At 42.7% G+C, this 14351-nt stretch overlaps 1 protein-coding gene across 1 annotated transcript in view; it reads right to left on the bottom strand.

The window, feature by feature from the left end:
* Positions 1 to 2047: 2047 nt before the first annotated feature.
* The window catches only part of LOC142209167 (phospholipase A2 inhibitor gamma subunit B-like), a 56869-nt gene continuing 44565 nt past the window's right edge, over positions 2048 to 14351 (bottom strand). The window contains exon 5 of the mRNA XM_075278099.1: positions 2048 to 2163. Coding sequence (XP_075134200.1) covers positions 2048 to 2163 — 116 coding nt within the window. The remainder of the gene's footprint in view (positions 2164 to 14351) is intronic.

The following is a 14351-nucleotide window of genomic DNA, read 5'->3' as shown; positions in this document are numbered from 1 at the left end:
CCCAATGAATGGGTTTAGTCCGGAGGAGGGAGTGTCTTCAGGCTGAATCACGAGGCAACTTGGCCTGAAGAATTAGCATCTCGCTCCCGGAAAAACTCCTGAGCGGCTCCCATTGATTTCAATGGGAGCTGTCTTTTTGGTCAGGATTTTGAGGCAGATACGGCCTCAAAGTACTGACCAAAAATCTCCGTGTGAACTTACCCTAAAGCATGCTGAAGTCAGACTTTCCTATAAAGTTTACCATAGCTTTTATTCTCCAAGTAAACTTTACATATTGCTGTCCATGGGTCACATATTTCTGTGCGTCAATCGCATGATGTATGTAATTTGGCATCATGTACTTGGTGGCTGGTCATCTATAAGGAGTGCTGCATCTGTGACTCTAACCAATTTCTTATCACTGTCTATTAGAAATGGGAGAATTGACTCATAATGAGCCAAGTTTGTTCCGACTCTTCAGACCCAAGAGTGTAATAGGTAGAGGCCCAGGGGAGGTGGCAAAAACGAAAAAAAAAAAAAAAAAAAAACATTCCATTTGGTGTCCAGCACTCGTCTGTGACGCTAATGGCCCGGGTTCTATGCTGACGTCTGTCTTTGGGCCTCAGCAATGACCTGGCTAGCGTCATGATGTCATGACTAGAGATGACCAAATTTTTCAAAGATTCAATTTGGTCAATTCGGAAACAATTCAGGTCGATCCAAACTAATTTGTGGTGAATTTAATTTTCTCCCTTCAACACATAACAGCAAATAAGACACTTATTTCACTTATTTCAAATGTTTTCTACTACTCTCCCTAGTGTCTGCTGATGTATCTCCTTGCACTAAGTACAATGGAAAATGCCTGAATTCAAGATGGCGGAGGGTATTTATAGGGCTGTGACATCACAGGGCCGGCTGGCTGCTGATTGGCTGCACGCATTGCATTGTGGGTGATCCCATGTTCCTAGAGTTCCTCGACCCATGTCCTAACATGTGCAGAAGCCATTTTAGGAAAAAAAAATGCAATTCGTGAGGAAGCGTGAGGAAATCCGGATTCATTGTGAATCGAATATTTCCTGAATTTGTAATAAAATTGGAGATTTTGTAATGAAATAAATTTAGAAAACAGATGTTAGATCACATCCTCCATCTTGTATTCTGTCAGCCATCTTGTCCCTATCAAAGTTTTGTCTCAAAAAGGAATTGGTTAGACTAATTAACATGGAGACGCTATGGGCTGTGTACTAGTGAGACTTTAAACAAAAGATCAAAGAAGAGAAACCCTTCTTTAGGTGATAAGGAAATAGAAAGGTAACACTAATTGTCTCCAAGGAGGATGTGAACACAGGATGTCTATTGAAATGTTAGGCCCCCAGTCATGTTAGGCCAACTATGTCCCAATCTGCCTTTGTCTGTATAAAACCTTCTCTTTTGTAACAATAAAACAGAACTCACTTGATACACTATCAGCTGTGTGTGTGTGTGTGTGACTTCTCCAGGCCTGATAATGGGTGTGACTTCTCCAGGCCTGATATTTAATTTGGAACTCTGCAACATACTCTATTATGAGGACCCCTTGATGTCCCTAACACAAATGTATTTTTTTTTTATTAATATCTGATGATAGACCCGTTGAGAGCTACTTCTTGCCTGGTCTGAGCGGTCCCATCTCATCACCTTACCATGAAGTCACACAGAGACAACACATTGCTTAGTGAGTATTTATTGCCCCGTTTTGATTTTCACATCTGCATTAAAAATCTTGAGTTGCCAGAATGATCTCCTTTGATTTCAGTATTTTTACCAGTTCAAAGGTTATAGGATTTGAGCCAACCCAATGGTCTACAAGTTGTGGCCGCTCGTTGCCCTTCCCCAACAGTGTAGACCAAAAACATTACTTCGTATTGACGCAAAAAGAAGTCAAGCTCCCAACCCAAAGCCAAGAAATGATTTAGGTGTGTAATATCCTTCTATATCGAGACAAATCAGAGAAAATCATCAGATTGGAAGACGGCTGATTCATTCATTCAGGGTCACTGAAGATTCCTGGACTGTGACGTAACGTCTAGCAGCTTATGTCAATCCTTTTTGTTTCATTAATCCCAATGTTTCTTCTTACATTTACTTCGCAGGCATAGGTATTACTACAACCCTTTATGGAATAATTACTCATCGTCCCATCTGTAGACACAGAGACAAAAAATCATTAGCTAAAATCTGGTACATACAGCCCTGAGCGGAAGTTTTACATTGGGAAGAAAGGACGCAATGTAAACCTGTTTTCAAAAACAGAAGTGTTGGGCAAAGTGGATAGAATTCTAGTAAATCCCATGTCCACTTTGTAGAAATATATGTGCAGTGGATACGCTACAATTTCCAAAATTTTGGAAATTGCAGCATGTCAATTATACCGACGGAAACACCGGTGGCTTCCCTATGGGTATAATTCCAGCTGACTTTCTGTGAAAAGCGCTGCTGGAAAAAACGCAATGTGTTCAGAGTTTTTGTGGCCTGATATGTGGGGCCTCAATCTTAAAAGGTTTTTTCACACTGCTGACCTAGTCACAAGCCAGGTGCCAAAAACTGGATGGAGAGTGCATGAAGCCCGGCTCCCATACATATAGTAGGACCAGAGCCTCAGGCCTCTTTCACATCTGTGTTAGTATTCTGTCTGGGGGAAGACCACATGAGGATCCACCAGAATGGGAGACTGAACGCAATTGCAAGCAGTGTGCCAGTGAAAGCACATGGACCTCATAGACTATAAAGTAATTCACAATTTACTGTAGTTCACAATCTACTTTCCTGTCTGCATAATTCGTGCGGGCAGTGTGCGGCCAGAACATGGACCCTATGATAGTCTATCGGGTCAGTGAGCTTTTACTGCACACCGCTTGCAGTTGCGTTCAGTAATCCCCATGTGGAATCTCCAACCAGAACAATGAACACAGATGTGAACGAAGGGTCAGGCCCGCTCACTACATAGTGGTGGTTCCGGAGAATTACAAAGCTGCTTCTATTACTTGAATAGGAGCGGTGCTGCACGCACTCCCCATCAGTTAGCAGCTTCTCGCACGAGGAGACTACTAGTAAAGATGATCTATGTGAGGTCCATGTGTTGTACTCCCCACATAACACATACTGATGACTTATCCTGACTAGAGATGAGCGAACAGTAAAATGTTCGAGGTTCGATATACGTTTCTAGTAGCCCCTCAATATTCGACTACTCGAATCGAATATCGAACCCTATTATAGTCTATGGGGGGAAAATGCTCGTTTCAGGGGGTAGGCAACGATCAATCAAATTATACTTACAAAGTCCACGAGTGAGGGTCGGGCTGGATCCTCCGTGCAGTCTTTTCCTTGCAGCTTCCCCGCGGCGTCTTCCGACTCTTCATTCACTCTGCCAGGCATCGGGCTTGGGCAGAGCCGACTACGCATGCCCGCACTACAAGTTGGCTCTGCCCAGGCCCGATGCCTGGCAGAGTGAATGAAGAGCTGGAAGACGCCACGGGGAAGCTGCACAGAGAAGACTTCTAAAGGTAGGAGAAGAACCAGCATTGATTGGCCGACTGTATAGCATTCGGCCAATCAATGCTGGTTCTGCAACGAACTTTTACATTCGAATAGCGAGTGGTACTCGATCGAGTACGAGTATTTCTAATACCGTAATATTCGATTGAATACCTACTCGATCGGGTACTACTCGCTCATCTCTAATCCTGACAACAGGTCATGAGTATGAAAAATCAATCTAGGGCTAAAAAATCCCTTTAATAGCTTATTGTTGTCTATTAACAAAATGCAAACTGAATTAAGAAAAGAGAAATGTAAATCTCATCAATATTTCAGACTGTTTTTGAAGACCCTCGGCAGGGAGGTTGTTCCCGCCATCTTGGAGAACGAAACACAATACTTCTGAGGATGTAAGCTTGATCCAATCCTTCTGTGCATTCCTGTAGTCACAGACAGACTGGATGATGATGAGATCAGGTCTATATCTGTGGGGGCCGTGTCATCACTTCCAGGACTCCTCCTCCAAGGAACAAAGGTCACACTAGATATTAATGGGATTTATATTTTTGTTTCCTTTTCTTTACTTTTTTGTTAATTGACAAAAATAAACTATTATTTATATATTAATATTTGCTCACCTGGAAATATCAGTTCTCCCTTATAGTTGAAGCATTGGTCCTGGGATCCAGTGCAGTTCATCATCTTGGTAGTCACACATTCCTTGGTAGTGCCGTTCAGGAAGCAGGATGGACATTCTTTATGATTTTGTGTTAAATTCTCTTTAGGAACTGGAGAAATAAAATTTTATATTTTTTTTAATTCATGATCAATATAATTTGTTAATGTCTTTCCAATACTTTACATCTCCTCAGTTTATCTTCTCACGTCCCCAATGTTATAATCCAATGTCTTTGGCTCCTTGGTGAAGGTAAAATCATCCGTTGACTTATTTAAGGTCACCCCCTCTATGGTGTCAATATTCCCTAATAAGTTATAGGATTTGGAGGACAGAATAGTTTAATACTTCTCTCCACTTACACCTCAAATACATCTGTCTCGTATGTTCTCCTCTCTTACCCCAGAATATACAAAGATGCTTTCCCCCCCATACCCTTATCATCTTCCTCCAAGGCACTACAATATCCTTATCTGTGGCCCCCAGTTAATTCTTTTGGGCCCCTCCAATACACCCCCAGCTCTGCTGCCTGGTTAATCCACCGCTCTTCACTATTCATCGGCCTCTCCCTTCTGGCAATCCCTACACTGGATGCCCATCACCCAACAAATTCAATTCAAGATATTAGTTATGACAAATCCATCCAGGCCGTAGCGGTCCCTGACATCTTACAGAAGACTGGAGGAGTCTCAAAGAGGACGGGGACTGGAGCTGAAGCCCAGGGGAAGTGAGTAAGACTGTTTGTTATGTTTACTATGTGGATGGCTACTATGAGACATTATACTGTGTGGAGGGCCGCTATGGGACATTATACTATGTGGATGGCTACTATGAGACATTATACTGTGTGGAGGGCCGCTATGGGACATTATACTATGTGGAGGGCAAGCATGGGACGTTATACTATGTGGAGGGCAGCTATGGGATATTATACTATGTGGAGGGCCTCTATGGGACATTATACTATGTGGAGGGCAACTATGGGACATTATACTATGTGGAGGGCAACTATGGGACATTATACTATGTGGAGGGCCGCTATGGGACATTATACTATATAAAGGGCCGCTATGGGATATTAAACAATGTGGAGGGCAACTATGGAACATTATACTATGTGGAGGGCAAGCATGGGACATTATACTATGTGGAGGGCAGCTATGGGATATTATTAGAGATGAGCGAACACTAAAATGTTCGAGGTTCGAAATTCGATTCGAACAGCCGCTCACTGTTCGAGAGTTCGAATGGGTTTCGAACCCCATTATAGTCTATGGGGAACATATACTCGTTAAGGGGGAAACCCAAATTCGTGTCTGGAGGGTCACCAAGTCCACTATGACACCCCAGGAAATGATACCAACACCCTGGAATGACACTGGGACAGCAGGGGAAGCATGTCTGGGGGCATAAAAGTCACTTTATTTCATGGAAATCCCTGTCAGTTTGCGATTTTTGCAAGCTAACTTTTCCCCATAGAAATGCATTGGCCAGTGCTGATTGGCCAGAGTACGGAACTCGACCAATCAGCGCTGGCTCTGCTGGAGGAGGCGGAGTCTAAGATCGCTCCACACCAGTCTCCATTCAGGTCCGACCTTAGACTCCGCCTCCTCCAGCAGAGCCAGCGCTGATTGGCCGAATTCCATACTCTGGCCAATCAGCGCTGGCCAATGCATTCTATTAGCCCGATGAAGTAGAGCTGAATGTGTGTGTTAAGCACACACATTCAGCACTGCTTCATCACGCCAATACAATGCATTAGCCAGTGCTGATTGGCCAGAGTACGGAATTCGGCCAATCAGCGCTGGCTCTGCTGGAGGAGGCGGAGTCTAAGGTCGGACCTGAATGGAGACTGGTGTGGAGCGATCTTAGACTCCGCCTCCTCCAGCAGAGCCAGCGCTGATTGGCCGAATTCTGTACTCTGGCCAATCAGCACTGGCTAATGCATTGTATTGGCGTGATGAAGCAGTGCTGAATGTGTGTGCTTAGCACACACATTCAGCTTTACTTCATCGGGCTAATAGAATGCATTGGCCAATCAGCGCTGGCCAATGCATTGTATTAGCGTGAACTGAGTTTGCACAGGGGTTCTAGTGCACCCTCGGCTCTGCTACATCAGATTGCTACATCTGATGTAGCAGTGCCGAGTGAGCATCAGATGTGTAGTTGAGCAAAACTGACTCAGCACTGCTAAGTCTCTGCATTCGCATAGGAATGCATTGGCCAGCCTTCGGCCAATCAGCGCTGGCTCTGCCGGAGGAGGCGGAGTCTAAGGTCGGACCTGAATGGAGACTGGTGTGGAGCGATCTTAGACTCCGCCTCCTCCAGCAGAGCCAGCGCTGATTGGTCGAGTTCCGTACTCTGGCCAATCAGCGCTGGCCAATGCATTCTATTAGCTTGATGAAGCAGAGTGTGCACAAGGGTTCAAGCGCACCCTCGGCTCTGATGTAGCAGAGCTGAGGGTGCACAAGGGTTCAAGTGCACCCTCGGCTCTCCTACATCAGAGCCGAGGGTGCGCTTGAACCCTTGTGCAGCCTCGGCTCTGCTACATCAGAGCCGAGGGTGCGCTTGAACCCTTGTGCACACTCTGCTTCATCAAGCTAATAGAATGCATTGGCCAGCACTGATTGGCCAGAGTACGGAATTCGGCCAATCAGCGCTGGCCAATGCATCCCTATGGGAAAAAGTTTATCTCACAAAAATCACAATTACACACCCGATAGAGCCCCAAAAAGTTATTTTTAATAACATTCCCCCCTAAATAAAGGTTATCCCTAGCTATCCCTGCCTGTACAGCTATCCCTGTCTCATAGTCACAAAGTTCCCATTCTCATATGACCCGGATTTGAAATCCACTATTCGTCTAAAATGGAGGTCACCTGATTTTGGCAGCCAATGACTTTTTCCAATTTTTTTCAATGCCCCCGGTGTCGTAGTTCCTGTCCCACCTCCCCTGCGCTGTTATTGGTGCAAAAAAGGTGCCAGGGAAGGTGGGAGGGGAATCGAATTTTGGCGCACTTTACCACGCGGTGTTCGATTCGATTCGAACATGGCGAACACCCTGATATCCGATCGAACATGTGTTCGATAGAACACTGTTCGCTCATCTCTAGATATTATACTATGTGGAGGGCCGCTATGGGACATTATACTGTGTGGAGGGCAGCTATGGGACATTATACTATGTGGAGGGCAGCTATGGGATATTATACTATGTGGAGGGCAGCTATGGGATATTAAACTATGTGGAGGGCAACTATGGGACATTATACTATGTGGAGGGCAGCTATGGGACATTATACTATGTGGAGGGCAACTATGGGACATTATACTATGTGGAGGGCAGCTATGGGACATTATACTATGTGGAGGGCAACTATGGGACATTATACTATGTGGAGGGCAAGCATGGGACATTATACTATGTGGAGGGCAGCTATGGGACATTATACTATGAGAAGGGCCACTATGGAACATTATACTATGTGGAGGGAAGCTATGGGACATTATACTATGTGGAGGGCAGCTATGGGACATTATACTATGGAAGGGCCACTATGGGACATTATACTATTTGGAGGAAAGCTATGGGACATTATACTATGTGGAGGGCAACTATGGGACATTATACTATGAGAAGGGCCATTATGGAACATTATACTATGTGGAGGGAAGCTATGGGACATTATACTATGGAAGGGCCACTATGGGACATTATACTATGTGGAGGGCAAGCATGGGACATTATACTATGGAAGGGCCACTATGGGACATTATACTATGAGAAGGGCCATTATGGAACATTATACTATTTGGATGAAAGCTATGGGACATTATACTATATGGAGGGCAGCTATGGGACATTATACTATATGGAGGGCAGCTATGGAAAATTATGTGATGGGCAGCTATGAGACATTATAGTATATGAAGGATGGCTATGGGACATTATACTCCATGAAGAGGCTACTATGGGACAACATACTGTGTGGAGGCCATTGTGTAACATACCGTGTAGGGGCCATTATGTGACATTTTTATGTTAAAGGGATCTCTGGTGTGAATTGTGGGGAGGGGAGGCACATTTTCTGAACAGCCTGAGGCATATAGTATCCTTAAAGGGGTTGTCCAGAATAAACTAATAATTATCCCCTAAACTAAACTCCCTTCCCCCCACACCTAACTTCTAATTTACTTCATTTAAAAAAAAATAAAAATGCACAACTACCCATATCCCTGGAGCAGTCATGGGACCGGTCCAGGGACACATTCTGAAAATCTGGTGACGTTCCGAAACGGAACATCACCATTACTCTTCCTCATCCCCTACAATACTAGCCAAGCGTTCCTGTGTCCAGGGAATGGGTCCTCCCCTCTTCCTGTCCTCTAGCCATGGGCAGAATAAGTTAGCCAGGGAAACATGGAGGGTAGGAGGGGCTATTAATGGGTGGGATATCTAGGCTAAAGAGAGACAGGGAAGGGTGGGAGCTAGTAATGGGTAGAATTGCTAGTCAGTGAGGGTGGAAGGGTCTAGGCTTAGCGAGATGGAGCGTTTTGTAACAGAGTGAGAGAGAAGGGGGCTGAGAGAGAGGGAGTTAGTGCAGCAGCAGGAAGCTTCAGAGCATGAGGGTACAGCATCTAAACAAAGGCAGAGATTGCAGCAGCAACCAGAGATACCTAGAAATCAATTCAAACACTGATAAAAGGTACATGGGTGTACTTATTAACCCATCACTAGTACTAACAGACATTTATAAAAAAAAAGACAACAACAAAAAACACAGTAACCCTACTGCCAATATACCACTATGTAAGCAGCTGTTACCCTCACCTATTGTGTCCACCTATCTTGCCTTATAGACTGTAGGCCTGTAGGCAGAGTCCTCTTTGCTACTTGTATCAGGTTCGTCCTCTAGTTAGCTTTCTGTTACTGTACTAGGTGGATAAACCCCCTCACAAATGTACGGCACCATAGAATTAATAATGCAATGTAAATAATAATAATAATAATAATAATAATAATAATAATAATAAGTTACTTATTCTCCTATATTTCACACTTACACTTAAATGTATGATTATTGCATAGACGTTCATCGCAGCACGTTGATATGAATTGGTATGATATTTGGTCCTGGCTTGCCAAGCCTATGTTATTACACTCTTTAGTGCCACAACCTCTAAACACTGAGAGCATTGTATTATTACCTACAGAAGGAGAAAACTGATGTCAGAAAACCAAAAAATGAAAAGCTGATACTTTTGTTATAAGAAAAAGTGAGTTGTACTCACCAACTCTAAACTTTTGAAAACAGCTCATGCACGTTTGTCCAAGGCATTCTACCTCAGTTGCATTACATGTCGTGGAGTTTTTGGACATACACGAGAAACAGAGACCAGAAAGGACTGGAAAATACAGGAAAGGATTCAGTGATTCAGCATGGGGACGGTTGAAAACAAAAATGATGTCAATCATGAGAAGCACAATATTCATAATCGTAGTCAACAAGACCCCGGACATTGGTGATCGGCAACATTACTACCTAATAGTTTTGGCTCATGGTCTTACCTCATGATACATGCCGTATTTTTGGTTTCATGATTTTTTTTAACTTTATTTTAATAACTATGGAAAGCCGACTCAACCGCTGCTTATATTTGAAGGGATAAACCTTTAGGAAGCCTCCCGGAAAAGGTAAGGACTCCAAAAAGCCATCAATGGAAATGTAAGACATAGGTCCATATAAAAGACATCACTGGATGGGTCAAGAGAATGTAATAAAATGTAATAATTAAAATTACCCTCCCCCCCTCCTTTTTCTTAGTCTATCTAGTCTGCCCTGATATTTTTTCCATTGTATCGTAGGATTGACATGGGACAACACTAAAGAAATGACTCTTTAATACAATGCAATGTAGATGATAAGGTCAAAGCCACGTTAATGACTAATTGACCAATCATCCTGGTAACTGTCGTCATCCAAATTAATTAGGCTGAGCGCCAGCAGTAAGGAAATGACACCAGACACACAATGTTAGTATTAGTTCCTCTCTCAACCAAGGAGGAAATTCTGACACACTTTTATTAAAACAGCATGGGGTTAAAAAGCAGCAGAGAGATGAAGAGAGATAACAACTAGAGATGAGCGAGTACTATTTGAAACTCCAGTTTTGAATAGCACGCACCCATAGGAATGAATGGAAGCGGCTAGCATGCAGGGGGTTAAGCGGCCGGCCACCGGCAAAGTCTACGTGTCGGCTACGTCCATTCATTCCTACGAGTGTGTGCTATTCGAAACGGCTGGTTCGAATAGTACTCGCTCATCTCTAATAACAACCTAAGTTTTCATATTCATTCCTGATTGGTATGATACATCTCAATCAAACAGAAAAAGTTTAAGCATGCCATATATAGCCAGCTGCTCCCGGTCCTGCGTGGTGACCTTGGGGAGTCTTCTGGCAGCAAAGTCAAGCATTTGTTTTTCTTGCACCCATCCAGGATGCAGGCGCCATCATATCATATAACATTATATCAGTTTCAAGCAAAAGGAACTATATCTAGCATTCAGCTTTTAAGGATAACAATGTTTTCATACATTACATGATTATAACCTTCACATGGTCAGTGTACAGCTTGTATAACAGTGTAAATTTGGTGGGTCCTGAAAATCCCTCTTTACTCAGCCATTAATGCCTAAACCCCTATCCTTCTCACTGTAACATTTGATATCTGCTGCACTTGATTGTAACACTCCAGTCCTTGGTACTGCCATCAATATGCATGTCCTGGACCAGTATTGTGACTCTGACATTATTATACATCATATCAGCACATGGGGAATCTCCAGACAACGCTATGTACAGCCTGCCTACATGTAGCAGATACAGCCCAGGAGTTGGTTAATTCCCATGTAAGGACTAAACTCAGAAATAAGCAAATATCTCTAATAACAAATATAACCATATATAGTATAATGTAGCAAGAATGTAGTGTCAGTTATATAACAGCCATATCATACATAATATACTTACAATATATGTACTTATACAGTCCTATGAAAAAGTTTGGGCACCCCTATTAATCTTAATCATTTTTAGTTCTAAATATTTTGGTATTTGCAACAGCCATTTCAGTTTGATATATCTAATAACTGATGGACACAGTAATATTTCAGGATTGAAATGAGGTTTATTGTACTAACAGAAAATGTGCAATATGCATTAAACCAAAATTTGACCGGTGCAAAAGTATGGGCACCTCAACAGAAAAGTGACATTAATATTTAGTAGATCCTCCTTTTGCAAAGATAACAGCCTCTAGTCGCTTCCTGTAGCTTTTAATCAGTTCCTGGATCCTGGATAAAGGTATTTTGGACAAACAATTCAAGTTCAGTTAAGTTAGATGGTCGCCGAGCATGGACAGCCCGCTTCAAATCATCCCACAGATGTTCAATGATATTCAGGTCTGGGGACTGGGATGGCCATTCCAGAACATTGTAATTGTTCCTCTGCATAAATGCCTGAGGATTTGGAGCGGTGTTTTGGATCATTGTCTTGCTGAAATATCCATCCCCGGCATAACTTCAACTTCGTCACTGATTCTTGAACATTATTCTCAAGAATCTGCTGATACTGAGTGGAATCCATGCGACTCTCAACTTCAACAAGATTCCCGATGCCGGCATTGGCCACACAGCCCCAAAGCATGATGGAACCTCCACCAAATTTTACAGTGGGTAGCATGTGTTTTTCTTGGAATGCTGTTTCTTTTTGGACGCCATGCATAACGCCTTTTTTTATAACCAAACAACTCAATTTTTGTTTCCAAAATGAAGCTGCCTTGTCCAAATGTGCTTTTGCATACCTCAGGCAACTCTATTTGTGGCGTACGTGCAGAAACGGCTTCTTTCTCATCACTCTCCCATACAGCTTCTATTTGTGCAAAGTGCGCTGTATTGTTGACCGATGCACAGTGACACCATCTGCAGCAAGATGATGCTGCAGCTCTTTGGAGGTGGTCTGTGGATTGTCCTTGACTGTTCTCACCATTCTTCTTCTCTGCCTTTCTGATATTTTTCTTGGCCTGCCACTTCTGGGCTTAACAAGAACTGTCCCTGTGGTCTTCCATTTCCTTACTATGTTCCTCACAGTGGAAACTGACAGGTTAAATCTCTGAGACAGCTTTTTGTATCCTTCCGCTGAACAACTATGTTGAACAATCTTTGTTTTCAGATCATTTGAGCGTTGTTTTGAGTAGCCCATGATGCCGCTCTTCAGAGGAGATTCAAATAGTAGAACAACTTGCAATTGGCCACCTTAAATACCTTTTCTCATGATTGGATACATCTGGCTATGAAGTTCAAAGCTCACTGAGGTTACAAAACCAATTTTGTGCTTCAGTAAGTCAGTAAAAAGTAGTTAGGAGTATTCAAATCAATAAAATGATAAGGGTGCCCATACTTTTGCACTGGTCAAATTTTGGTTTAATGCATATTGCGCATTTTCTGTTAGTACAATAAACCTCATTTCAATCCTGAAATATTACTGTGTCCATCAGTTATTAGATATATCAAACTGAAATGGCTGCTGCAAACACCAAAATATTTAGAACTAAAAATGATTAAGATTAATAGGGGTGCCCAAACTTTTTCATAGGACTGTATACTAATAATGTGAGAGACCTTTCCCAGATCAAAGCAACATTTACAAAATCTTGTATCTGATATTATCATATGCCTCAACCATGAAGCCAATGTGCAGTAAAGCCGGTGGATGTTCCTCAGTTCTTCTATGTGTCTATTATTCTCTCTATATAACTCTTCTATACTATTCTATACATACAATCCCATGTGAATACATTAGTGTTACCTGAGCAGACAAGAGCAGAGAACATGCAGAGCAAAGCAAGGAGGATCTTCATTGTCAGTGAATGGGTGGCTCCTTGGGCTTCTTGGATTCTTCTCGTCTGTGTCTTCTTCTCTTCTTCCTGCCATCTGCACACACAGATCATATAAATACTCTTCTGAAATGTAATTAAACTGTTGCATCATGGGAAAGATAAGATCTATCCAATAACTCTTGCCAGGAGACGTCACCTATTCTAAATTCCCCTAGCAGGACATCCTGCTCCTCTTAACAATGACTGAGGCACAAAAATGGCCTCCAGCAAAGGTTCTGCCACCGTAAGACAATGGAGTAATGTCACGTAACACAAGGAGTCCATGAGAGCATCAGTCCATGTGATCTGACCAAAAAGAGAAGATCTGATGTGTCTTGGTTTTGTTCATGCAATGTGTGATTGTTGTCTGAAATATCTCCGAAAGTTGTATTTCCCTCAAAGGTCTTTTGATTGTGTTTGTTCTGTTTGGGTGCACAAGATGCTTATGTTTGGTATCAGGAACCTTAGTGTAAAGTTCCAATCGAATACTACGGTATTCAAAATACTCGTACTCGATCGAACACTACTAGCTGTTCGAAGTTTAAGGTTCGATGCAGAACCAGCGTTGAGTGGCAGAATGCTATACATTCTGCCATTCAACGCTTGTTCTTCTCCTACCTTTGGAAGTCTTTTCCGTGCAGTGTCCCCGCGGTGTCCTACGGCTGGAATTCACTCTGCCTAGGCATCCGGTCGGGAGAAGACTTCAAGTAGAATCCAGCCCGACCGTCACTCGTGGACTTGTAAGTATATTATAAGTATAATTTTATCGAATTTTGCCTACCCCTGAAACGAGCGTAATGGGGTTCGAAATCCGTTCGAACAGTCGAACAGTGTGCGGCTGTTCGAATCGGATTTCGAACCTCGGACATTTTAGTGTTCGCTCATGATGACCTTTAATTCTTTTTTTGGGCTAGCTTACTTTTTGTGGCTACACTCTCAAGTTGTACTAAAGGATCAAAAGGGACACGCATCCACAGCCCGGCTTCTTTAAAATTTAACTTTTAATTCATGAAAAAATTAAAAATACAAATAGTGTGCAAAAGTAGGAAGAAAAACACATAGTGGAAAAATGGTTAAAAACCGCAACTTATGGGTTTAGTCAATCCCTCAGTCATAGCATGATCAATGAAAAAATACTCTGGTTATATAAAGTTCACTGAAATAAAAATGAAAAATAGGGGCCACACGGTGGCTCAGTGGTTAGCACTGCAGCCTTGCAGCACTGGAGTCCTGGTG

The sequence above is a fragment of the Leptodactylus fuscus genome, chromosome 6 (assembly GCF_031893055.1).
Source record: "Leptodactylus fuscus isolate aLepFus1 chromosome 6, aLepFus1.hap2, whole genome shotgun sequence".
Taxonomy (NCBI): Eukaryota; Metazoa; Chordata; class Amphibia; order Anura; family Leptodactylidae; genus Leptodactylus; species Leptodactylus fuscus.
Note: the sequence above shows the minus strand (reverse complement) of the source record. Positions and strands in the feature narration are given on the sequence as shown.